General features: G+C 34.4%; 1 protein-coding gene across 1 annotated transcript; it reads left to right on the top strand.

Annotated features, from left to right (window-relative positions):
* Window positions 1–24,478: 24,478 nt before the first annotated feature.
* Window positions 24,479–25,875, top strand: LOC114256096 (uncharacterized). Its single transcript, XM_082924115.1, has 3 exons — window positions 24,479–24,965; window positions 25,070–25,120; window positions 25,208–25,875. The coding sequence occupies exons 1-3, from the start codon at window positions 24,479–24,481 to the stop codon at window positions 25,873–25,875; spliced, it is 1,206 nt and encodes a 401-aa protein (XP_082780241.1).
* The last annotated feature ends 238 nt before the right edge of the window (window positions 25,876–26,113 follow it).

Consider the following 26,113-nt stretch of genomic DNA (forward strand, 5'->3'; position numbering starts at 1 on the left):
AATTTTTTTGATAAATTTTTGACTTTTAAATTAAAACAACTACTTGTCAAACGAGACCTTAAGTTCATAAAATTGACAAGATTTCATAAATTTTATCGATAAAATCTAAATTAAAAAACCGAATTATTTATATACATTCTATATCCAGTTTATTTATGGGATCTCTTTAGGTATTTTTAAGGAAGAATCACACTTCAGTGGTAATTTTAAAAAATAATTACTGATTAATGAAAAACCTATGACTGTATACTTTAATATCGTTATAGATATAAAGTTTATTATTAATTTAAATTTATTTTTATTTTTCTACATTGATTTGATATTGCCCTTATTTTTAAACTCAATAAATAAAAAAATAAAACTTAAAATCCTTGCATGCCTATTTTTGTTTTTTTCACGTGGTACACCTGGATAGGGATTAGTTTGTTAGTTGTTAATAAAGGAAGGGACAACACAAAAGATATTCAACACCTGTTTACAAAATTTAAACCTTCAACCTTACCCTAAATAGAGCTGTTTGATGTAGCTTATATCTTGCTTATATATGGTTGGAAAAATGATTTTATATAAGCATATTTTTTAGCCTAAAATTGAGTGGGTCCCGAACATCTTTTGGGAAGGGTTCGAAGAGGTGAAGTGTTCCTTGCCACGTGGTAAGTCACACGGTGAAGACGGTACGTCAAAATCATTTATGAGTGAATGGGAAGTTAACGTCGTTTTCGGGTCTAACATTAATTTTTTAAATAAAATTCATTTGAATTTTTTCAATAAAAATTATTGTGGGAATTTAATTTAATTCTAAATTCAAATTTTGAATTCCTAAGTGATTTCCTAAAGTTTGTAATTGTGAAAATTTAATTTAATTTTAAATTCAAATTTTAAGTTCCTAAGTGATTTCTTAAAATTTGTACATCTTCCTTTATTTATTAAACTATTCGAATAGTTTAATGTATATATATATATTCAAATAGTTTAATATATATATATTCCTAATAGTTTAAATAATAAAGTTTAAATTGTTCCATGTGCAACGGCTACTTTTCAAATTGTTTGGAAAGAAAACTATTCCATGTGCAACAGCGGAATGTGTTTGAAACAAATTGCATCTGTTCAAATTCAATTCACATCTGTTCACTTCCTCAAATTACCTTTTCGGGTCAGATTTCTTGCCTATATATACCTACTATTCCAGCAGTGTTCAAATCTGAAAATATTGAGTCTGAAATTTCTTTCCATTTGCTGTCCAAACTATTTTTGTTTGCATTTCTCTACATTCTAGTTTTAGAATTGAAAAATAAAGAGAGTATAAGAACACAAGGTTTTAGTTTGCCGTACAAATTTGTGTGGAGTGCTACTACAAGTTTGTGAAGATCATTGTATCCTGGGAGATAGACGCCACTCAACCGTAAGAACCGTAGCGGGGCGAATCTGTCTTAAGGACAAAGTGTCACACATTCGACTTGGTCTTTGAATTATTTATTCAGTTCTACAAAATAAATACTGTAAGTTTTATTTTATTTTGTTTGATTTGTTTCATATTATTTTATTTACACAGAAGATTGTTTCAACAATCTTAAGACAAATCTGAATTTATTCTGTTTACAGAATTTTTTCGTTTGTTTCATTTTCTCTTTCTTCTTTTTAGAAAATTATTTTTTGTGGATTAACAAAATAATATTCTGATTGGAAAAACAAATAGTGATTATATGCTATTTGACAGATAGTAGTAATATACTGCCTATTTTCTTTGACAACTAGTAGTACGATACTGGTGTCATTAACAATTCAGAATATATTCTTGTAAAAAAATTTCAGAAATTAATTTTGGGTTTTAGAAATTATTTTCTGAGTTTTCATTACTTAAAATTCTGTTTTAGTATTTTAATTATTGAAGTGTTACAAAAATTAATTTTCTGTGTGGAATTAATTTGGCTAAATATAATTTTATTTTATTTCCAAATTAATTGAAAAATGAAAGTTATTTTCTTATTTCTTTTACTTTTACAGAATTTAATTTCCTGTGTGGAATTAATTTGGTTGAATAAAATTTTATTTTATTTTCAAATTAATTGAAAAATAAAAGTTATTTCTTGTTTCTTTTATTTTACAGAATTTAATTTCCTGTGTGAAATTAATTTGGTTGAATAAAATTTTATTTTATTTCCAAATTAATTGGAAAATAAAAGTTACATTCTTGTTTCTTTTATTTTTACAGAATTTAATTCTGTGAATTTGGTTTAATTTTCTGTGTAGTGTAAATTCTAATTATAATTTTGTTTTATAAATTAGAATTGATGGCTACTGAAACTAATGCCCAAACAAGTACTACTGTGGTGGCTGCAATGACGCCAACCCCCTCTCTTGTTGTAACAATACCGGTAAATCACGGTGAAAAGCCAAAGAAGTTCTCAGGAACTGACTTTAAAAGATGGCAACAGAAAATGTTGTTCTATCTTACAACTCTGAACCTGGCTCGTTTCCTCCGTGAAGATGCTCCTATCCTGAAAGAGGATGAAACCGACCGGCTAGTGGTTGTTGCGGTTGATGCTTGGAAACATGCCGATTTCCTTTGCCGGAATTACATCTTGAATGGACTTGATAACACATTATACAACGTCTATATTCCTATCATGATAGCAAAGGAACTTTGAGAGTTTTTGGAGAAAAAGTACAAAACGGAAGATACCGGCTCAAAGAAATTTGTGGTTGGCAGATTTCTGAATTTTGTAATGGTTGATTCAAAAACTGTGATCAACCAAGCTCAAGATTTCCAACTCATTCTGCATGACATTCACGCAGAAGGCATGTCTCTCAGTGAATCCTGCCAAGTTGCAGCCTTAATTGAAAAATTACCAAAAGGCTAGAAGGAATTCAAGAACTACCTCGAACACAAGCGCAAAGAAATTTTTATGGACGAATTAATTGTGCGTTTGAGGATTGAGGAGGACAACCGCAATTCTGAAAAACGGGCTGGTAAGCATCCTATGGAGTCTAAGGCAAATGTGGTGGAACATGCTTTAAAAACCAAGAAACGAAAGTCTTCTGGAAAAAGTTCATCACAAGGCTCTAATGGGGGGATAATAAAAGGTACAAATTTAATGGCAAATGTTACATCTGTGACCAAGAGTGATATCGGCCCAAAGATTGCTGTAGCAAAGGTAAAAGCAAAAGAAGAACAAGCAAGAAGCCTGCTCAAGCTCATATGACCGAAGTGGACAATATTTCCAATGGTGTCGAAGACATCAATTTTTCTGCAGTTGTTTCCGAGGCAAATCTTGTCGGAAATCCTAAAGAATGGTGGTTGGACACTGGTGCTACTCGCCATATTTGTGCCGACAAAAAGATGTTCACATTTTATTCTACAGTGGACAATGGTGAACAACTTTTTATGGGCAACTCCTCAACTTCCAAAGTTGAAGGACAAAGAAAGATTGTACTTAAAATGACATCTGGAAAGGAACTTACTCTCAACAATGTGTTGCATGTACCGGACATTCACAAGAATCTTGTTTCCGGATCTTTGTTGAGTAAGAATGAGTTTAGACTAGTTTTTGAAAGTGACAAGTTTGTACTTAGCAAAAACGGGATGTCTGTAGGAAAAGGTTACATGTCTGATGGCCTTTTCAAGATGAATGTAATGACTGTTGTACCCTCTGGTATTAATAAAAACACATCTTCTTCTTACTTGCTTGAGTCTTCAAATTTATGGCATGGTAGACTGAGACATGTTATAATTATGGATCTTTGCGTAGATTAATTAATATGGAATGTTTACCTAAATTTGACATTGATTCAAATCATAAATGTGAAATTTGCGTTGAGGCAAAATTATCTAAAACTCCTTTTCATTCAATTGAAAGAAGTACGGAACCACTTGAACTAATTCATAGTGACATTTGTGATTTTAAATCAATTCAAACTAGAGGTGGGAAAAAGTATTTTATCACTTTTATAGATGACTATACTAGATATAGTTATGTTTATTTAATTCGAACCAAGGATGAAGCTTTAGAAACTTTCATTCAATATAAGAATGAAGTTGAAAATCAACTTGGTAAGAAAATCAAAAAATTGAGAAGTGATAGAGGTGGTGAATATGAATCACCTTTTGGTGAATTTTGTAAAGAACATGGAATAATTCATCAAACCACCGCTCCTTACTCATCTCAGCAAAATGGAATTGCTGAAAGGAAAAATAGGAATTTAAAAGAAATGATGAATGCCATGTTAATTAGTTCTGGATTACCTCAGAACCTGTGGGGAGAAGCAATACTTTCTGCTAATTATATTTTAAATAAAGTACCCCGAAAGAAAATAAATCAAGCACCTTATGAATTGTGGCATGGAAGAATACCATCCTACAAATACTTAAAAGTGTGGGGGTGTTTGGCTAAAGTCGCTATTCCTAGTCCTAAAAAGACTAAGATAGGTCCTAAGACCATTGATTGTATTTTCATTGGTTATGCTAAGAATATTAGTGCATATCGGTTTTTGATTCATAAATTAGAACATATCGAAATACATGTAAATACTATTATTGAGTCAAGGAATGCATTATTCTTTGAACATGTATTTCCAAACAAGACTAGACAGGAAACTAGTAGCAATAAAAGATCTCATGATGCTATTACTAGTCAGGATCAAGAAAATGATCAAGAACAAGAGTTAGATCAAAATGAGAAAGAGGAACTTAGGCGTAGTAAACGTGCTAGAACCTCAAAATCTTTTGGTCCAGATTTCCTAACATTTTTGTTAGAAAATAAGCCTTTAACTTTTAAAGAGGCTATGTCCAGTCCTGAAGCTCATTTATGGAAAGAAGCTGCCAACAGTGAAGTTGAATCCATCTTGCAAAATCACACTTGGAAATTGATGGATTTGCCACCAGGTTATAAACCTCTTGGGTACAAGTAGATTTTCAAAAGAAAATTGAAAGCGGATGGATCAATTGACAAATACAAAGCAAGACTTGTGGTCAAAGGATTTAGACAAAAAGAAGGTCTTGATTACTTTGACACATACTCACCAGTTACTAGAATAACATTTATTAGAATGCTAATTGCCATTGAATCTCTATACAATCTAGAAATTCATCAAATGGATGTGAAAACCGCTTTCTTAAATGGTGAGTTAAATGAAGAAATTTAAATGGAACAACCAGAAGGTTTTTCTGTTCCAGGAAAAGAAAAGAAAGTGTGTAAATTGGTTAAATCATTATATGGTTTAAAACAAACGCCAAAGCAATGGCATGAGAAATTTGACAAGGCAATGATGTCAAATGGATTTAAAATTAATGAGTGTGACAAATGTGTTTATATTAAAAACACTGACAAAGATTATGTCATTATATGTCTTTATGTAGATGATATGCTCATCATAGGTAGTAATAATGACATGATTAAAACTACCAAGAAAATGTTGAATAAACATTTTGACATGAAGGACATGGGCATTGCTGATGTAATTCTTGGTATGAAAATTACCAAAACATCAGAAGGATATGCTTTGTCACAATCTCATTACATTGAGAAAATACTTGACAAATTCAGCAAAGATGATGATCATCTTGCTAGAACACCTGTAGATGTTAATTTGTATCTTTCTAAGAATGTACAGGAAAATATTTCTCAATTAGAGTATGCCCAAATTATTGGAAGCTTAATGTACTTGATGAACTGCACTCGCCCAGATATAGCTTATGCAGTAAGTAAATTAAGTAGATATACAAGTAATCTAGGAGTAGAACACTGGAAACAATTATAAGGGTTCTAAGGTATCTCCAATTTACTCGTAATATTGGGCTAAATTATACTAGATATCCAACAGTACTTGAAGGATACTGTGATGTAAATTGGATATCAGATACTAGAGACTCGAAGTCCACCAGTGGGTATGTCTTTATTCTTGGTGGGGCGACTGTATCTTGGAAATCTTCCAAACAGACTTGCATTGCTAGGTCTACTATGGAATCAGAATTCATAGCTTTAGACAAAGCAGGAGAAGAGGCAGAATGGCTTCGCCATTTCCTTGAAGATATTCCAATTTGGCCAAAACCGGTGCCTGCTATATGCATACATTGTGATAGTCAATCAGCAATTGGTAGAGCACAGAGTCATATGTATAACGGTAAGTCTAAAGACAACATAGCGGATCCACTAACCAAAGGGTTAGCAAGAGAGTTAGTTGAGAATTCATCGAGGGGAATGGACTTAAGCCTATTAAATAAGAGTTATCACAACGGCAACCCAACCTAGTTGACTGGAAATCCCAAGATCTAGGTTCAAAGGGACAACCGAGTTGTGATTGACTTAAAAGGATCACTGGGGAGTCAAACTCCTACCCATTTCTATGATGAAATAGTGATGACTGCAGCGTTTGAGGTTAAGTAAAATTTTAATGATTCTTATATCTAGGTAAACCTAGTGGAGTATGGCAGGATACTCTTCATAAGCATCACCTATGTGAGTGTGAACTGGGTCGGTTCTGTGAGATTTGTGAAGGGCTACAATTCTCTAGAGCACTCATGAAGATCAGGTTGTTCAGGGCCAAAATAAACACAATAGTGAGAACTAAACTGTGTTTGGGAATATACTGTGTGAGTTCTATTGTCTTGGTTTACACAAACGGCTGAACAGTTCAAGACATCACGTTCACTAGTTAGCTAGTAAATCCGATAGTGTCTCACAAGAGAAGATTCAAAGCCAAAAGCTACCTATCCTTTACAGAATATTTCCAATTTCTGTATTCTCTGTATTTAGATCATGTTGTTGTATTTTCTCTCCGTCAAATTCCATTCATGTGGGGGATTGTTGGAAAAATGGTTTAATATAGGCATATTTTTTAGCTCAAAATTGAGTGGGCCCCGAACATCTTTTGGGGCTGGTCCAAAGAGGTGAAGTGTTCCTTGCCACGTGGCAAGTTACACGGTGAAGACGGTACCTCAAAACCATTTATGAGTGAATGAGAAGTTAACGTCGTTTTCGGGTCTAACATTAATTTTTTAGATAAAATTCATTTGAATTTTTTCAATAAAAATTATTGTGGGAATTTAATTTAATTCTAAATTCAAATTTTGGGTTCCTAAGTGGTTTCCTAAAGTTTGTAATTGTGGAAATTTAATTTAATTCTAAATTCTAATTTTAGGTTCCTAAGTGATTTTCTAAAATTTGTACCTCTTCCTTTATTTATTAAACTATTCGAATAGTTTAATATATATATATATATATTCCTAATAGTTTAAATAATAAAGTTCAAACTATTCCATGTGCAACGGTTACTTTTCAAATTGTTTGGAAAGAAAATTATTCCATGTGCAACGGCAAAATGTGTTTGAAATAGATTGCATCTGTTCAAATTCAATTCACACCAGTTCACTTCCTCAAAGTACCTTTTCGGGTCAGATTTCTTGCCTATATATGCCTACTATTCCAGCAGTGTTCAAATTCGAAAATATTAAGTTTGAAATTTCTTTCTATTTGCTGTCCAAACTATTTTTGTTTACATTTCTCTACATTCTAGTTTTATAATTGAAAAATAAAGAGAGTCTAAGAACACAAGGTTTTAGTTCGCCGTACAAATTTGTGTGGAGTGCTACTACAAGTTTGTGAAGATCATTGTATCTTGGGAGATAGACGCCACTCAACCGTAAGCACTATAGCAGGGCGAATCTGTCTTAAGGACAGAGTGTCACACATTCGACTTAGTCTTTGAATTATTTATTCAGTTCTACAAAATAAATACTGTAAGTTTTATTTTATTTTGTTTGATTTGTTTCATATTATTTTATTTACACAGAAGTTTGTTCCAACATATATATACTAGTGTATGCTCGTGCCTAAAGACACGATGTAAGTACTGTTAGGATCAAAATACATTTATGATTTATATGTATCATGTTAAAATTTTTGAAGTGTGTAACATTTTTTAATAAAAATATTTAAAAAATATAAATAAATGTTATTTTTGTTATGGGTTAAAATGTAATTTATCTAATTTGTTACCAAAAACAAAATAAAATAAAATAAAATAAAATTGAGGTCAAAATATAAATAGATGGTCTGTTTGGTTTGAATTTTCAAATGAATTTTACAATTAGAGTTTGACTATATATTTTAAAAATAATTTTTACAACTTTGAAATTCAAAACTTATTAGTTTTAGAGTTTTCAAAAATAATTTTTAAAATTTTCAATTTGTTTATAGTAAACTGTTTAAATATTAATAAACATTTTCTACTTTTTAGATCTTTTCAATTTGAATAAACTTAAAAATTATAAAATTTAGAGTAATATTACAAATTTTGCACTTAAATTTTTAATTGTGATGGTGTGGACCCCAAAATTTTGTAAATCCTAGTAAGACCTTTACTTTTGAGTTATTATAATAAAGCCCTTAGTTCCCTGTTTATTTGCAAAATTAACCCTAGAACTGAAAACGTATTACGGATGAACCTGTACAAACCCTAATTGATCTCATTAACTTAAAAATCATTTCTAACACTCTAGCATTAATTATTTTAACTCTCAAATTTTAGATTAGTAGCTTAAAATCTTAATTTTTGATTTTTATCATTTTCATTCGATTGTGTGTCCTTTAATTCAAAGCAAGATCATTCGAACCAAATTATTCAAACCAAATTATTTTTCCTAACATTATTTTAATCAATACTACACTTGAAATATATGTGCTAATCAATTCCAAACCCACACATTTATTTTAATTACATCTTGAGCCCCTTTTTTTTTTTTTTTAAATATCTACAATATGTATATATATAAATAAATGAGAAAAGACCCTCAAATCTATATCACACGGCCAACCACCCTAGCATATACACTTGTAGTGTACTTTTGGAAACAACATTGCATGATTCATGGAGGAAAATTTGACCTTGGTACCATAATTCAAAGAAAGTTGTCTTGTACTTGTAACTATCTTGGTTCTACTTAAGCCTAACCCTAACTAGATCATACCTTAATACATGATTAGGCTCCTTAATGATCCCTCATTCCATTACATTTCAATTAAATACATCTCAATTCCATTCCATTCCAATCAATGGGCATTTTAGACCTTTTATACCAATTTTATTATAAAAACACCACCACTCTCTACATGTTACACATCTCATACACTCACATACCTACACATTCAGTTGAGAGAAAGAAAGAAGAGGAAGAGAGTGAACTTTGGTAGTGGAGGAGAGGAAAAGAGGAGAAAATTGTGCAAACATTTCACTAAGCAATCAAGTAAGCCACAACGCAACTCTCTCTTATTTTTCCTTTCAAATACATGCTCTTAGAAGTTATAAACATTCATTTCAGATTTGTTTTGATGGTACTTTTGTGTTACAAATGAAAGGAGTTAAGGTTTGATTCTACCATTCTTGTAATTCTCTTAATCGGTATAAGACTACCTTTTTTTATATCAATCTCTCAAAATTTTCAAAGGCACACATGCACCTTAAATTTCTGAGTTTAATACATATTATTTATCATATTTTCATCACAAGAGAAGTGAAAAATTTTCCCTAGTTGACCTCTTTTCTCACCAACTTTCTTATTTTAAGAATTGTGCCAGAAAAATCTATTTTATACTTTTAAAAAATATTTAAAAAATTAATAAATATACAAAAATATGAAAAATGTACTGAATTTTCATTTTTTTTTTTGTATTTTTTGGTATTTAGTGTATTTTTTAAAGTTTTTTCACAAATATTATACTTTTTAAGTATATTTATGTTAGGTGTGTCTAAAAATTAAAAAACAATTGCTTAAAATATTAAAAAAAATCATTAAAAACATTAATATACAAAAAATAAAAAAGTAAAATTTTCTAAAAATTGTTTTCTGAAAATCAGAACCAAACAAGCTGTATTTTTTTGACATTTTATAAAAAAGTGTGTGAAAAAATAGACATGTGATTTGATCTAAATAAATGCACTTATTTGATTTAGAAAAATGCTTGAATCCCCAAAGTTAGGGACTCCCATGAACCCAAAATAATGTAGACCAATCATGTGTTTTTGTTTTTGTTTTTTTTTTTCTTGGACTAATCACAAGTGAGTAAGGTTGTGAGATTGTATTTTTTTTTTTTTTTTTTTTTTTTTTTGAGATCTTTAGCATTGTTGTTTAATTTACGTCTAATAACACCTTTAGAGTGGGTCCCACATCAAATACCCATGGCAAAATTATTTACGGCCCACATGCACTCAACGGGTTGAATCGGCGGTCTCAGCCCAAATTTTATTTGGATCGGGATTTAGGGAACGGGCTTGGGTTGGGCCATAGGCCTTGAGGCCTACATAACACATAAAATACGACTTGAACATATTTTTTTCCCGTGTTTTGAGGGCATGATCTACAATTCTCAACTCTTGAGAATTGACTTTTTTATATATATATATATATTTTTTTAAGTAGATTTTTTAATTTTTTATGAAAAAATATATAGAAAATTACAGTGAATGATGTGATAATTTGTAATAATTTTCTGTTTGTTTGGTTTCGTTTTTCTAAAAATAGTTTTCAGAAAATTCTACTTTCTTATTTTTCTTATTTTTTTATTTTTACTGAATTTTTTTAATATTTTAAGCAATTTTTTTTTATTTTTTAGACACACTTAACATAAATACACATAAAAAGTATAATTTTTGTGAAAAAATCTTTTAAAAATTCAATAAATACCAAAAATACAAAAAAAAAAAAGAAAATTTAGTATATTTTTTGTATTTTTATGTATTTGCTAATTTTTTAAAATATTTTTTTACAAATTTTTTACTTTTTAGATACATCTAAGTAAGGTGCATCTAAAAAAGTAAAAAAAATGCTTAAAATTTTAAAAATGTTCACTAAAAACAAAAAAATACGAAAAGCAAAAACCTCAATTTTTAAAAAACTTAATCCAGAAAACTTAAACCAAACATACTGTTTATGATTTTTTTATTATTTTAGCCCCTCTCCATATGGATAAATCATCAAAAATCAAAGGGAAATTCTAATATGCACACCCTTAAAAATGATATACCATATGCACATTTGATTATTTTCTTATTTAGTTATGAAATTATTTTAATTATCACTTATGATATCTTTAATTATACCTCATATAGTGTTTAGTTATGATTCGGAAAGTATAAAATTATATCATTTTTCTTTTAGTTATAAAATACATATGATACACACCTTGTGTAACATATTGTTTCCCCAAATCAAGGCCCCGTTTGTTTTCAGAGATAAAATAGAGGGGATTCATAATGAGGGGATTAATAGTGAGGAATTGTTAAATTATTTTTATATAAAATAATAAAACAAATAAAAAAATATAAAAAATTAAATATTATATTTAAAAAAAATTCCCAATATATAAAAAATAAAAAAATTTCTAATCCCCTCAGGCCCCGTTTGTTTTGGGCTATAGAGAGGGTATTAGGACTAGTAATACTGTTTGTTTGCAGAGAAAGGGTTGGGACTATTAGTCCCTTGGTATTCCTAATACCCTTGGAAGGGGGATTGGTAAGGAGGAGGTAGAGATGGTATTAGAAAATAGTGAGGGGATTAGAATTTTTTTTATTTTTTATATATTGGGAATTTTTTTTTTAATATAATGTTTAATTTTTTATATTTTTTTATTTGTTTTATTATTTTATATAAAAATAATTTAACAATTCCTCATTATTAATCCCCTCACTATCAATCCCTTCACTATTAATCCCCTCACTATCAATCCCCTCACTAACAATCCCCTCACTATTAATCCCCTCATTATCAATCCCCTCCATTCTATCTCCCAAAACAAACGGGCCCTCACTATTTTTCTAATACCATCTCTACCTCCTCCTTACCAATCCCCCTTCCTCCTCCTTACCAATACCAAGGGATTACTAATCCCCTCCCTATCTCTCAAAACAAACACCTCATTCTCAATCTCCTCCTCACTACCAAACCCAATCCCCTCCCTATAACCCCAAACAAACAGGGCCCAAATCTACTAACCACCAACGGTCTTCTTATTAAATTACTATTTATAAAAATCAAAATATAATTAATAAAAACAAATAATTAATATTAAAAAGTAATAATAATAATAAATCTCATTTATTGTTCATGAAACCTTTTAATACAACCAGAAATGATAGAGAACTGTAGAGTTGGGCTCTAAACCCAACTTTAGCGACGTGGAAATTAAAAAAAATAAATAAATAAAATCAAAACATCACATCACATTGGCCCTTACAAATTAAAACTCTCTAGAGCTCATAAATTAGACCTTCTATTTTTATTTTATTTTATTTTATTTATTTATTTACTTTTAAGCACAACAGCCTTCATCTATTGTCTTGTTCATCAGTGACAACTTAATAAAAATAGCTGTAAAACATTTTACAATAGGACATTTGCACGCTTTATCTATTGTCTGCATCATTCATTCACAATATTAAAAAAAAAAAAAAAAAAAAAGAAGGTTAAATGAAATACCACAAGGCTACAAACAAGCATCAAAACTCAACAAAGCTAAAAGATGTGGAGGGAGATTCCTAACCCAATCCAAAGAAAGTAAGCATTTAAGATTACTAGAAGCAAACCAATGAGTTACCAGATTTGCAGTTCGAGGGGGGCTCATGAAAAGGAGATATGGTTAGATGATCGGCATTGACTAATATCTTGGAGGATAGCAAGGCAATTCCAAGGTGGTACAAGCTCAGAGACTCTCAACTCGATCACTGCCTTCTTGTCTCTTTCGATCTGAACATGATTAAGCCCAAGAGATTGCAAGAAAGTACAGGCCAAACACACCGCTCGGGTTTCCCCTTGTTTTATCGATGAGGAGTAACACTATGTTTGAATTGAGTGATTTGGAGGGAAAAAAGAAAGAAAAGAAGAGATATGTATTTCTCTTATTTGTTTAGATAATTTAAGTGGAGAGAAATGAGAAGAAATTGAGAGAAACTCATTTATCTTATAACCCTCATTTCAAATCTTTCCAAAAGTGGAGAGATTGGGAGAGAAAAGAAACTAACATATTTTTATATTTTCATAATATCAATTTTGTCCCTATAAAAATAAAAGAAATAAAATGATTGACACCTATGTCCTCAAGGGCTTTTTATATCTAGCAAAAGATTATTTTGGTAATATTACGTAAAAATGTTTTTTTTTTCCTTTTCTCTTATGAAATCTAATCAAACAAGAATGAGATTGTTGGCTTTTTGCCTTTCGAAGGTTATTATTATAATTTTGAGCGTGCCAGCAAGGATCAATCAGTCCTTACAGAATATTAATTGCCAACCAATTATCAGACGATTGTGTTTTAGTTCTTTTAGCCACAATGAAGAAGACTTTTACTAGTGGCTTTATTTAGGAGAATTAAGCAAACAACAATTAAATGAAGAACAATTGTAGCATTTCATTAAGTAAAATGGAAGACTTACAATGATTCAAATCAGCCTTGTAGAGGTTTACAGCAACAAACTACTTGAAACTATTCCTATGAACGAAGTACAGTGCAAGAATTTGAAGTACATAAATGTAAAGAACAAGAAATGTAAAAACTGGAAGGAAAATAAAGTAGATAAAACTGATTTTTTGGATCTGAGTTGGGGGGCTCTTTCCGGGGTCTTCTCTGCTATTTATACTTCTTAATGACAACCGTCGAAATGAACTTCTAACTGTCGAACCATCCCTCCATGATCGCTGATGTTTTCTTACGGTTAGCTCCAGTATGCCATATCTGCAGTTTGGCTTCCTTTCTTATTTTGAATTTAAATATATGTATAACCGTTAAAGCCACGTCATCTTGCATCTCTTTATTGATCTAGTGCTATGCAGATCTACAATAACCAATACTAACTGCCACGTGTGTGATTATGATTGAAGTTTTGAATTGTCTTCCCGTATTGCCCTCATCCTGCCACGTGTTGAACTGTGATTGATTTGTACAAAATATGTAACCAACATTACCCTCTGCACTAATACACCCAATACTTGGTGATATTAGTGGATCAAGGTATTTTATCCACATCTTAGAACGTGCATGGGCTTTACATTTTCAGAAATGCAATCGTCATTCATCAATGAACATTTGCATTAAATTCTCCTCTATCCCTTGAACATTCCCACTATCTCAGTATTTGAAAAGACTAGTTCAGCTCTCATGGCCAAGCAGACCTTTTCTTACCTCAATCAAGCATATGAAGAGCTGTTTGATAATGTTATTCATCCTTGAAAGAATCTTCATGCATTGATTAGCCACCTTTATCCACCTTCCTATATTCAAGTCATGGAAGCTTTTGCAAACTATCAACCTTTGGATTACGAACCGATTGTCCACAATTCTTTAACCCAAAATTTTGCAAACATGGACATTAGAAACTCTTCCTCTGACCTAAAACCTTCTGCATGGGATGAAGCTGCAGCTTCTTCTTCTTCTAGGGCTTCTGGTTGGAGAAGCTGGCCAGAACCTGAGGAGTCCAAGTTAAGAGAGTGAATCAATTATCTTTTTGTCGAATTTGTTGATCCTTTAACTTTCCCTCCCTTTGCTCGGAGTTCAGTGGTTTACCCATATGTACCTATCGACCGCTGACACCGTTTGGAAGTCAACTTACTCGTAGCATGGTACACAACTTCCATGCCTACAAAGATAGTACAAGCTATCCGTCGTCCAGAAGAAGCTCAAGGGTATAGCCCGTCATTCTTAGCCCAGAAGGCAAAACTTTGCTTTTCTAACTGGCTTGATATTATCAACAACCCCCAATCTCCTCCTTCTTTCGAGATGGAAGCTCCTGCACCTTCTCTTTCGCAAAACCCCCACTAGATGGAGGAACTGAGAAATACCCTTTTTGAGGACCAGTTTCTCCCCTTCTATTACCCTTCATCTCCTCCTACTAAATATCAGCGACAGCAAGCCCAACTTTTGCTTGCGGCCTTTTCTCACTTGCCTTTCAATGTTCTTGAGGACGATGTTCCTCTCAAGAACTTTCGGGACCTGTGATGTTATGACCAGGGGTCATGTCCTCAACCCTATCGCCCAAGCAGAGCTCCAGATGTTTTTAGACTAACTCCCATTGCTTCTTCATTGGCATCACATTTCTGTGGCCTCCACTCGATCCTTGGATCAAATCTCAGCTCGTCGAGTTCATACCCGGTATGAAGCAGAAAACCTTATTGATGAATATGATGATTTCAAGAATAAAGACTCTACATACTGGGATGGCTTGGACATGGATGAGATAGAACAAGAGTTGAAAGAAACAGAGTTTGAAATAAAGGCCGAAAAACTTTTTTATCAAGTAAGAGCATATCAACTTCAGTAGCCTAGCCTGGAGAAGATAGAAGATAGAATAAAGAAAGAACAGAAGTTCATTGACCATAGTTGGAACAAATTCCATGACCTTGTCATTTATGCTATTCCTTATTTTTATGAACTTAAATATGCAGCCAAGGAAGGCCTTTAATGTAATTGTTTTTGTCTTAATAAAGCTAAGATGTTTTCTCTATATTTGGCATGGTCTGATTTTACCCCATTTGTCAAAGACAAACAAACTTAGGGCTTCAAATTCGACAATTTTATCATTCGAATCTCGATTCGATCATATCCAATGAAATACTGGAAACCCAATTTGAACTTTTCCAACTTTATGGAGTATAATTGACAACTTTTGCCGGTTTTCTTTCAGAATCAGAGCTTCGAATTCACCAATTTTGTCCTTCGAAACTTGATTTGATCATAACCAATTCCCCAACATATGGTTAATACAATCGAGTAATTTTAAATCAACTAATTTTGCTTCAAACAAGCAGTCTATATTTTCCAAAATATGGAAACCTCTTTTAAGGACTGCACTGTTTTATTATAAAAAAGTAATTTCTTCTGTATATTACCAAACCAACTATTGGTTTGAAACCTAGAACAAACAATTTTTTAACCGTAAGGTATTTCAAATTTTGCTTCGAAGGATTTTACTTTCATCAAGAAACCTAAAAACAACAGGTCTTTAATCCTTTTGAAGTAAACAAATACCTAGGCATTCCTGCACCCTTAGGTGGAGAATGTTTTTTGAAGTTGACTTCCTGTTTTCGAAGCTGTTTGTCACTTGATTTTGGCGTCAAAACTTGGTTTCGAAGCCAAAAGTTTGATTTCGAAGCCAACATTAGTATTTGAGATACATTTCCCTCCCAAATTATCACCATTGAGGGGAACCTTTTGTATCCGTACTTTTAACACTTCTTTATGAATTCAACTCACTTAAAACGATTGGGTATATTTTTCAGACATAAAGGTTTAAAAACCCTTTTTATTTCGTGCTATGAATTCACTCGTTTGCCTAACACACAAACCCTTCATCTCTACTAACCCTCTCTTTCTTGCTGCTCGTTACCAATGGAGTCTTCTTCCTTGAAAGTAGCAACTAGCGAACGTATAAGCCCAACAATGGCTTTGAAAAGATGTATTGAGGAAGAAATTGCTAAATTTAAAGCTGGTGGATCGAATGCCATAGACGGACGTCTCTTTATCCCTCGCCACAGTGAAAAACAAGAATATGTCCTAGGTCCTATCTTTCGAGAGGTTCTGCCCAACTTCCCGCTTTGTACCCTCGTTTGGAGGACCACTTTCTTCTTTATGAAGGGGGGCTTGACTGGGAAAATTAGAGGATGAACCGACCTCATTGTTGCTGGCCAACATTGAGGGTTGAGTGGGAGTAGTGGTATGACAGAGTTGTGCCTGCAAGAGAATGGGACCTACAAAAGCTCTGTATTTTCGATGCCCTTCGTCTTTCCAGGTTTATCATTCTTGAAGACCCTTTTTTGATTCCTGCCGCTGTTTGTTTTTGGAATATGGCCTTTAACTTTTTTCAGTTATGGTGTGGTATGATGGCTCCCACCGTTCTTGATATCTGCCATCCCTTAGGGCTTTCACTACTCGGTACTCCCTTTACACCCAACTATCTAGACCTTTCGGTTAAATTTTCTCTTCCACATTTGAATTCTTCCTTCAGTGACTTCGTAAAGGCTGAGAATAAAAAGGAGGGCCCTGTGGGTGATCGAGAACTCTTCTCCTTTATTTTATATTGGTTGCGTAAATTTCTCTTTCGTACATCATCTCAACGAATCATGCCTGAGTTTGCCCTACTTGCCAAGGCCCTTGTTTTGAAGAAGCGAATAGTCTTGGCGCCTTATCTTTTAGGCCATATCTACAGAGTTTGCTCCCAATTCTGTGACTCTTGATATCAATCAAGGAAGTCCTCTTTGGGTGCTTCAACTCTGGCTCTTTGCATACTTCACTGATTTACACCCCAAGTGCTTCTTAGTTCAAGACCCTAGCACTTAAGGAGAAAAGTATGCTAGAATTGCCCTTTATCCTACTTCTTTTGCCTACTATCTTACTTTTTTTCACCAGCTTCCTGTTTCCCTAGCTACCACCTTCTTTTACCCCTTAGATGCCAATAAAGGACCAACTTAGCTAAAAACATTTTTGGCTGATAGAGAGTGTTCCATCCTATCACATAAAGATATATGGGCCTCTATTTTGTTGCCGAGGGAACTTTTTATTGGTACTTTAGACCCTCGAGCTTATAAGTGCATATCTGAGGTATACTGCCCCTCCCAGTTTGCTAGCCAATTTGGGCTTACCCAAGGAATTCTCATTCCACTCTGTAGTCTCTCGAATATCTATCTCACTGCCAGAGACCTGAGAATACCCAAATCTAAACTAGAGGAGGCAACATTTAAACTGTTGAAAGACTTGAGTGAGTTTAAATTTACCCCCTTCCTCCCCTTTGACTCAGCTTTAAAAAGATTTCAAAATTAGTGGGCAGTTAATATGGAGGTGCATCTAGCAATACATCCTCATGATTTACTAATAGGGCTAGGTGTGCCTTCTAAGACTAAACCAAAAGAAACTGGGACCATCCTCTCTTCTTCTATAGCTACCAAGACTATTCCTGCAGTCTCACTCCCTCCTTCCAGAGTCACCAGAGCTGCTTCGAAAAAGGGAATGCATTTTTAGGTTTCTTTTATTTCAGAATTTTCTGTTTTTTTTCTTCATATTCATACTACTTGGTGTAGGGTCTCCACAAGAAGAATCTCCCAAGAGAGTTGAAGCTCTGGCTATTCTCAAGGATAAACATCAGCGGAGAAAGAAAAGAAAACTAATACTCACTCCCGAGGAGTCTGAGTCCCAGATTGAGGAGAAATAGACAGAGAAAAAGCAGGAAATACCACTGCAGAGAAAAAAGAGAAAGAAGATAACCGTCTCTCCTTCTGACTTGGTCAAAGACTCTACTCATGAGGCAGCTGTCAAAGCAGTAGAGAAGAAATACTCTAAAGAAATAATTATTTTCCAGAGGGCTGAAAAAAGGTGACAGCAGCAACTACTAAGGGATGAAGCAGCTGCTGCTGATACAATCCAAGGGAAACTGCGAGAATCCAACACACTGCTGAGCATTATTTCCTTCGTAGTTCTCCCATCATTGCCACCACCTTTGAAACTAGTAATTTCGTTTCGTGTCTCCACTTTCCTTTCTCAAATTCTTGATACTGAGACTTAACATTATTTTGTATTTCTTCTTTTGCAGCAACAACTACTCTGCCTTCTCATTCAATAAGGATTCCTTCAGTTTCATCTGAAGTTGAACAACCTCAAAATGTGGATCCAATTCAAATAATACTTCCACTTCCTAGTCCTACATTTTCCATACCTTTCTTGAGGCCAAGCATTCCTGTATCCCTATCTTTTGGCTTAACTTCATACTTTCCTTTTCTATCCTTTAACTCTACCCAATTTATTCTTCCTCCAAGCCTTACTACTCCTTCTCCTCCTGAGGAAATTCCAGCTATTACTTCATTTCCAGTGATAGTTGATTTCCATAGAGAAGATACTGGTAGCTCTCCAATCCCTTGTCCATTATCTCTACCTAGCTCCAGTCCATCTTCTCTTGACCTACTGGTAGCCAAAACTATGGAGACTGCTAGGGATACTTCATCTTCTGCTAGGAGATGGCTATAGCCATTCAGTTGTTCCCATCTCTTAAGAGTAGAGAGTCTATTGTAAAGGAACAACTAAAACATGATACTGATTTTTGGGCCAATCTATGGCTGTATGTATTCAACTCATTATGAAATAAAATCCTTAGTTATCATTTGAGTGTTTTCATATTCTTTTCATTTAGCACTTATTATATTCCTTGTGTTTCCCACACAGTTGGATAATAAGGCTTTAAGGCCTCGTTTGGGAATAGGTTTTTTTAGTAATTTTTTAGCTTTTTGGCTAAAATATGATGTAAAAAAAAGTAGTATGTTTGGGATGGCTTTTTAGCTTTTTACGAAAAGATGTGCAAAAAATAGAGAGAAAAGGGAATCTTTGACTTTTTGGTATAGGTTGTTGGTTTTTTAGTTTTTTTAGTAACTTTTTGGCTTTTTGGCTAAATTGGCCGCTTCCCAAATGAGGCCTAAATATCTGCCATTAATTTTCTTAGGATGTACATATCCATTCAAATTTTTCAAATGATATGCTCCCAAAGGCAAGACTCTATGAACTTGATATGATCCTTCCCAGTTAGGTGACCATTTGCCAAACTTGTGGCTTTTAATCGCTATTGGGAGTATTGTCTTCCATACCAAGTCACCTTCATCAAAGCTAATGTGCTTGACCTTCTTATTATAATTTTTGGTTGCTTTCTTCTTTTGAAAAAGAATACTAATGTCAAAATTCTAACTTCATCCACATTCTCTAATTCCAAGCACATGCTCTGATGGTACTGCTCAGGAACTAACTGATCCTGACCTCTCACCCTTAAGGACTTGAAGTTAATTTCTACAGGTAACACTGCATCATGCCCATATACTAAGGCATAAGGAGTAACTCCAGTACTTGATCTTGGAGAAGTTCTGTAAGCCCATAATATATCCAACAGTAAGTTATGCCAATCCCTAGGATTGTCTTCTACAACTTTCTGTATTCCTTTCTTCAAAGATTTATTAGATGATTCTGCCTGACCATTGGCTTGTGCATAATAGGGGGTAGAATTAATAAGACTAATTCCAAATTCCGCCACAAAAAACTTTACCATCTTCCCATCAAATACAGTCCCATTATCAACAGTTATAGTTTGGGGGATGCCAAATCTGTGGATCAAATCTTTAATGAATCCAATAACTTCTGTCTGGTCTACAGCCTTATATGGCTTAGCTTCGACCCACTTAGTGAAGTAATTTGTGACCACTAAGATGAAACAATGATGCTTCGAAGAGGGTGTGTGTATTTTCCCTATCATATCCATAGCCCATTCTCTAAATGGACAAGGATTCACAACCGTATGCAGATCAGTTATAGGTACATGTCTTATTGTGCCATGCTTTTGGCATGCCTGGCAACCTCTAGCATATTCTATGCAATCTTTAAAGATGGTTTGCCAATAGTAGGAATGTTTTCGAAGCAACCATTTCATCTTCACACCAGGTTGATGAGCACCACAGATGCCTTCATGAACCTCAGCCATGGTTATCAATGCTTTCTTTGGACCTAAACATTCCAATAATAACCCGTCTGCCCCCCTTTTGTAGAGAGCATTACCATACATTATGTATTGCATAGATTGCAATTTGATTTTCCTGCTGGACTTCGAAGATGGGCGCATTATTGGATGCCTCCAATCTTGTTCCTGTAAGTCATTATGATTGACTTCTAAGACCACATTCCTTTTATTTAAAGGTGGTATTACCTTTTGATATGTTGTTTGGCTTATGCTCATTTGAGTGTTATCCCTTCTCTTGAAATTCAAAGCTTTTTGAGCCACATCATTAGCTTTGTTATTCAAGAATCTTGGGACATAAGTTACATGTGCTATCTGAAATTGAGAAAACAAATATAATGCAACAATATAGTATGGCAACATGCTTACACTTCGACATTTGAAAATTCCTTTCACCTAGTTAACCACCAATTGAGAATCTCTAAATATATCAACTGTATGAGCTTGTAATCTAATAAGTATTTCCAGTTCCATTATTAAAGCTTTATATTCTGCTTGATTATTGGAACAAGTAGTTTCATCCACTCTGAAACCATGTGTGGTTTCCACCCCTTGCGCTGACTTAATCACCACACCAATTCTAGTTAGACCATTGGCTTTTGATCCATCGAGCCACATTTGCTACGGTTCAACACTAACCATACCAAGTTCCATTATCTCTTGGCTTTCTGTTTGACATGGATGGTCTGCCAAGAAATTAGCTAAAACTTGTCCTTTTACTGCTTTTTGGGGGACATATTCTAGATGAAATTCTGATAAAGCTAGTATCCATTTACCAATTCTTCCTCTTAACATAGGTCTAGAAAACATGTATTTAATCAAATCTGTGGTTACAATTACCAAGACAGTTGTAGGCAAAAGATAGTATCTTAATTTTATTGCAGCAAAATACAATGCAAGGCACAACTTTTCTACAGTTGAATATTTACATTCACAAGAATTTAGAAGCCTACTAAGGTAATAAACTGCTTACTCTTTGCCTTCTTCATTGTCCTGGGCTAAGAAAACTCTCAATGAATCTTCTCCTGCAGCTATATATAACTTTAAAGGCTTATCACTCTTTAATGGCACTAGCATTTGAGGGTTGGCCAAGTAGGCTTTGATTCTTTCGAAAGCAGTTTGATGCTCTGCTGTCCACATAAATTCCTCTTCATCTTTCAACCCTAATAAGGAAGAAAATACTTTAGTTTTTCCTGCAGTATTAGAAATAAATCTTCAAAGAAAATTAACCTGTCCAAGGAATTTCTGTACTTCTTTCTTACTTGATGGAGGTTTGACTTCAATGATAGCTTTGGCTTTGTTTTGATCAATTTGTATTCCCTTCTTGTGTACTACATAGCCTAAGAAGTTTCCAGTTGATACACTGTAGACGTCCCCGAACACCTCGGGAGGGAAATCCCGTTCTGTTCATATGGGCTCTCCACAGTTTAGGATTCAAATGTCACGGTCCTGTATCTAATCTCGCAGAGTGCAATGCAAGACCGATGAATCATCAAAGAGTCCAAATCCATCAAATTATTTTTCAAAAACAGATTTTTTTTTAAAGAAGTGCCAAACATGAACTGCTTTGTTAGATACAGAGTTGCCACCTAAATATTTTATTTTGGGGAATTTAGGAAACCCTGACGCGTTTGCCTAAGGCCACGTGTCCGTCATCACCAAAGTTGCCTCGGCTCGGGAACTTGGGTATGATTGGGGAAGGTTACTTCGTGAGCACCCCTGCTCGCCCGATCAAAGATCAGTCTCTACTAACCATGATATCAAGTTTTGAAAACATTATGCATTCTTATTCCGGTTATTGGCCTAGATTTACTATGTGATGCGCACAGCATACAAGTATAGAACGGATCGCCTGAATTGGAACAAAACATTTCATGTTTGTTTTTGAAAGCGGTTTGCTACTCGTAAGTAAGCTTAAAATGCAAAATTTGCCACCCTTGGGTGGGTTTAGAAAACATGGTTTTGTCACTATCTAGTGGGCTTAAAACTCACAGTCAATGCATTATTCCAATTCAGATAATCCAACCTTCACCCACAGGCATTCAGGCAGGTATATCACATAAGCACATAGCCTCATGGTAAGCATGCTATCATGGCAGTCACTCACACAAATGCAAGGATGTTAAAGCATAAACACTTACTGAGTACTCCAAGCCAAAACAGAAGCTATGTTAGAAATCTATGCATGATCTTAACTATGCTGAAATGCCTAATGCAACACATGCAGGAATGCAACTACAATAGGCTCGGCCATTCTAAAGATGGTATGTGAAATGCTACAACTAACAAGTATTCAACTCAGAATTGAAATACAATGCAGTTAGTATGATGCGCCGAGCCTGGTGCATACAAGACAGATGAATGAGTGCAAACATGCGAGCATAAGTATGCTAATTGAAACATGTCCTAATCTAACCATCATAAGCTGATAAATAAAAGGGAGAAAGACGTGGGGTTGGAAGACATACATCACACACACACACTTATTACAATATTGCCCCCTCTCGAGGGGTCCGAATAAATAATACAGTCCGAATAAATAACAGCTACAGCTAATTATTACACAACATTAACTAATTAACAAACTAGCTAAGTAAGCATGTAAACTACATGAATGTGACTGCCTCGGCTCTGTTTTGGGTGACGATGGATGCATATATGCTCGAGTCGCCTCGTCGGGAAATCCCATCGTGATGCCTCGTCTCGCCTTTGTTTGTAACTGATTTTAGAAATTTGCACAAGGCTCCAAGAGGCTGAAACTCCACCCTGGGAAGGCTGCCGACCAGATATTGGCTTGGGAGACACCTGCCGACCACCCTTTGTGGTGGAAACCAAAAAAAGTGGTCGGCCTGCCAGGAAACCGGGTCGGCCGACCACTTTCTGCCCTTGGATTCTAGTTTTTCTGCAACAAAGGCAAGAGAGAGAGAAGGCAATGTATTTTCAACATATGTGTGCAAGATCACTCTCCCTGTCCTTGCACAAGCTCAAGGGAATGTAATCCTCGATCCTCGTGCCACCAATTACGTATCTCGATGCATGATGGCCGAGGAGTCGAATTATACGACTCAATATGAAATGAATGCACATATAAGCAAGTAAAGCCGACAACTCTATCATGGACAGTCAAGAGTGTCGGGGACCCAGAATCGAGGCACGTTTCGTCACTTGGAGTACGAAACGTCCCTCGTTTCCCGTGTTTGGACTAAACCCTACTCCAAACACAATGTAACAAATAAGGATGGCGTGACATGCACAAATGCAACTAGCATGCAATCCTAATGCAATGCGACCTAATCATGCAAACATGCAAGGATGAGATGCAAACATGTTACTAGCATACACAATGCTATGAATCATATGGCATACACAATGTGACTAACAACCTACCATACGCAAATGCAAGAAAATGAGATGGCGTACACAATGCCTAAAACAACATATCATGCACAACACATTGTAACATGGCATACACAATGCACGATGGACTTATACCAAAATGGAGAGGCCTCAGCTGCGCCCAAATCAGTGGCCATATGATGAAAATGAGACAACCGAAATACATGCAAACATGCATGAATGCGAAGGACTGATCCTAAGGCACAAAATGCAACTCTAACTAAGCATGGCAAAGGATGAAGCATGGCATAGAATGGCACATGATACAGCTCTGAAATGGCATAAAAGATGGTCTCGAATCATGCAAATATGTCAACCAATGCATGCTAGAGGGCCCGGGTACCGAAACTAGTAAAGTGCGTTACACTAGAGGTACCCAAAGCAATGCACCAATGGCAAAAACCAACCCCAAACAGACCCTAGGCAGGTCTGAAACAGTGGGGAAATGGCCTAAAATGATGGCTCAGAATGCAAAGAAATGGAGCTCATTCAATGGTCGGTAAATGAGGCATACAAGCCCGACTCTCGAACACATTTAAAGAATACAAAACATGGCAATATGGCATTCAAACAAGCTCTGAATTCTTTTTACAATGTTGTCAAGAGATCATGTGAAGAATTGATGAATCAATTTCAACATACACAAAAGGTATTGGACAATTTCACTTCTGAACAAATTATAGATAATCGACTAAAATTGAAGGTCTCAATTGATACAATTCGATTGCTTGCATTTCAAGGTTGTGCTTTTAGAGGTCGTGATAAAAGGCCAAATTCAATTAATAGCGAAAATTTTCTTCAAATAGTGAATTTGTTGGGATTATATAATGATAATGTTGCTAAAGTATTGGATAAAGCTTTGAAAAATGCCTCTTATACATCACCAAAGATTCAAAAAGAAATTTTACATATTTTTTCAACTAAAGTAAAGAATGCAATTCGTGAAGAATTTGGTGATGCAAAGTATTGCATAATTGTTGATGAAACTCGTGATGAGTTAAAGAATGAGCAAATGGCTATAGTTTTGAGATTCGTTGACCAAGATGGTTTTGTGATAGAGCCTTTTTTTGGGCTTTTTTATATGTCTCTAACACTGCTGCATCAACCCTAAAAGATGAAATATATTCTGTATTGTCTCATCACAATTTAGATATTCAGAATATTCGAAGGCAAAGATACGATGGTGCAAGTAACATGCGAGGTGAGTGGAAAGGATTACAAGCATTAGTTTTGAATGAATTTCCATATGCTTATTATATTCATTGTTTTGCACATCATTTGCAATTAGCTTTAGTGGCAGCATCGAAAGCTGTTATCCGAATTCATAAATTTTTTCCTAAATTGACTTTTGTTTTCAATATTGTCTGTGCTTCATGCAAGCGCAATGATAAATTGAAAGTTGCGCAAGCTGCTGAAATTGAACATATGATTGACATTGATAAGCTTGAGACTGGAAAGGGACTTAACCAGATTGGCACTTTACAACGAGTTGGAGATACTTGTTGGAGTTCTCACTTCAAGTTAGTTTCAAGTTTAATAAAAATATTCAGTCCAACATGTGAAGTTCTTCTCAACATCATTAATGAAGGAACGACTTCTGTCCAACGAGGAGATACAGACTCAGCCTATGAAACATTGACTTCATTTGAATTTGTCTTTATTTTGCATCTCATTAAAGAAATGTTGGAGATCACGGATTTACTTTGTCAAGCTTTGCAATCATCTACCAAGGCATTTTTGCAAAAGTTTAGAGAAGACAAATGGGATGCTTTACTAGCCAATGTGAAATCATTTTGTGAGGTATGTAACATAGATGTCCTGAATATGAATGTTCCTTATATTAGGAGAAGATGTCGAGCTCGTGATCATCAAGATGACTTTACAGTTGAGCATTATTATCGAGTAGATATTTTTTATGCTACAATAGATTCTCAACTTCAAGAATCAAATGGGTGATTCAGTGAACATGCAGTAGAGTTGCATAATCTTAGCTTAGCTGTCACGATCCAAACCTGCCCCTATAGGTTCAGCGTCGTAACCGCCAGTAATCCTTAGATTATCGAAGGTCTCTGAACAGATTATTACATAGTAAGGGGCTGCGGAAGCAAATATAGAAATATACATAGTCCATAGAACTGTGTAGACGTACATGGGACTAAAATCTAAAGCTTAAATATACACATACATCTGTGAC

The sequence above is a fragment of the Camellia sinensis genome, chromosome 4, assembly GCF_055761805.1.
Source record: "Camellia sinensis isolate YWXY chromosome 4, ASM5576180v1, whole genome shotgun sequence".
Classification (NCBI taxonomy): domain Eukaryota; kingdom Viridiplantae; phylum Streptophyta; class Magnoliopsida; order Ericales; family Theaceae; genus Camellia; species Camellia sinensis.

What these genes read in the sequence shown, in the direction of transcription:
- LOC114256096 (XM_082924115.1), top strand. Translation starts at nt 24,479, where the DNA reads ATGGCATTCAAACAAGCTCTGAATTCTTTTTACAATGTTGTCAAGAGA. An exon ending in GAGATTCGTTGACCAAGATG is followed by an intron (nt 24,966 to 25,069) that starts GTTTTGTGATAG and finishes ATCACAATTTAG; the next exon opens with ATATTCAGAATATTCGAAGG. An exon ending in TGGTGCAAGTAACATGCGAG is followed by an intron (nt 25,121 to 25,207) that starts GTGAGTGGAAAG and finishes ATTTGCAATTAG; the next exon opens with CTTTAGTGGCAGCATCGAAA.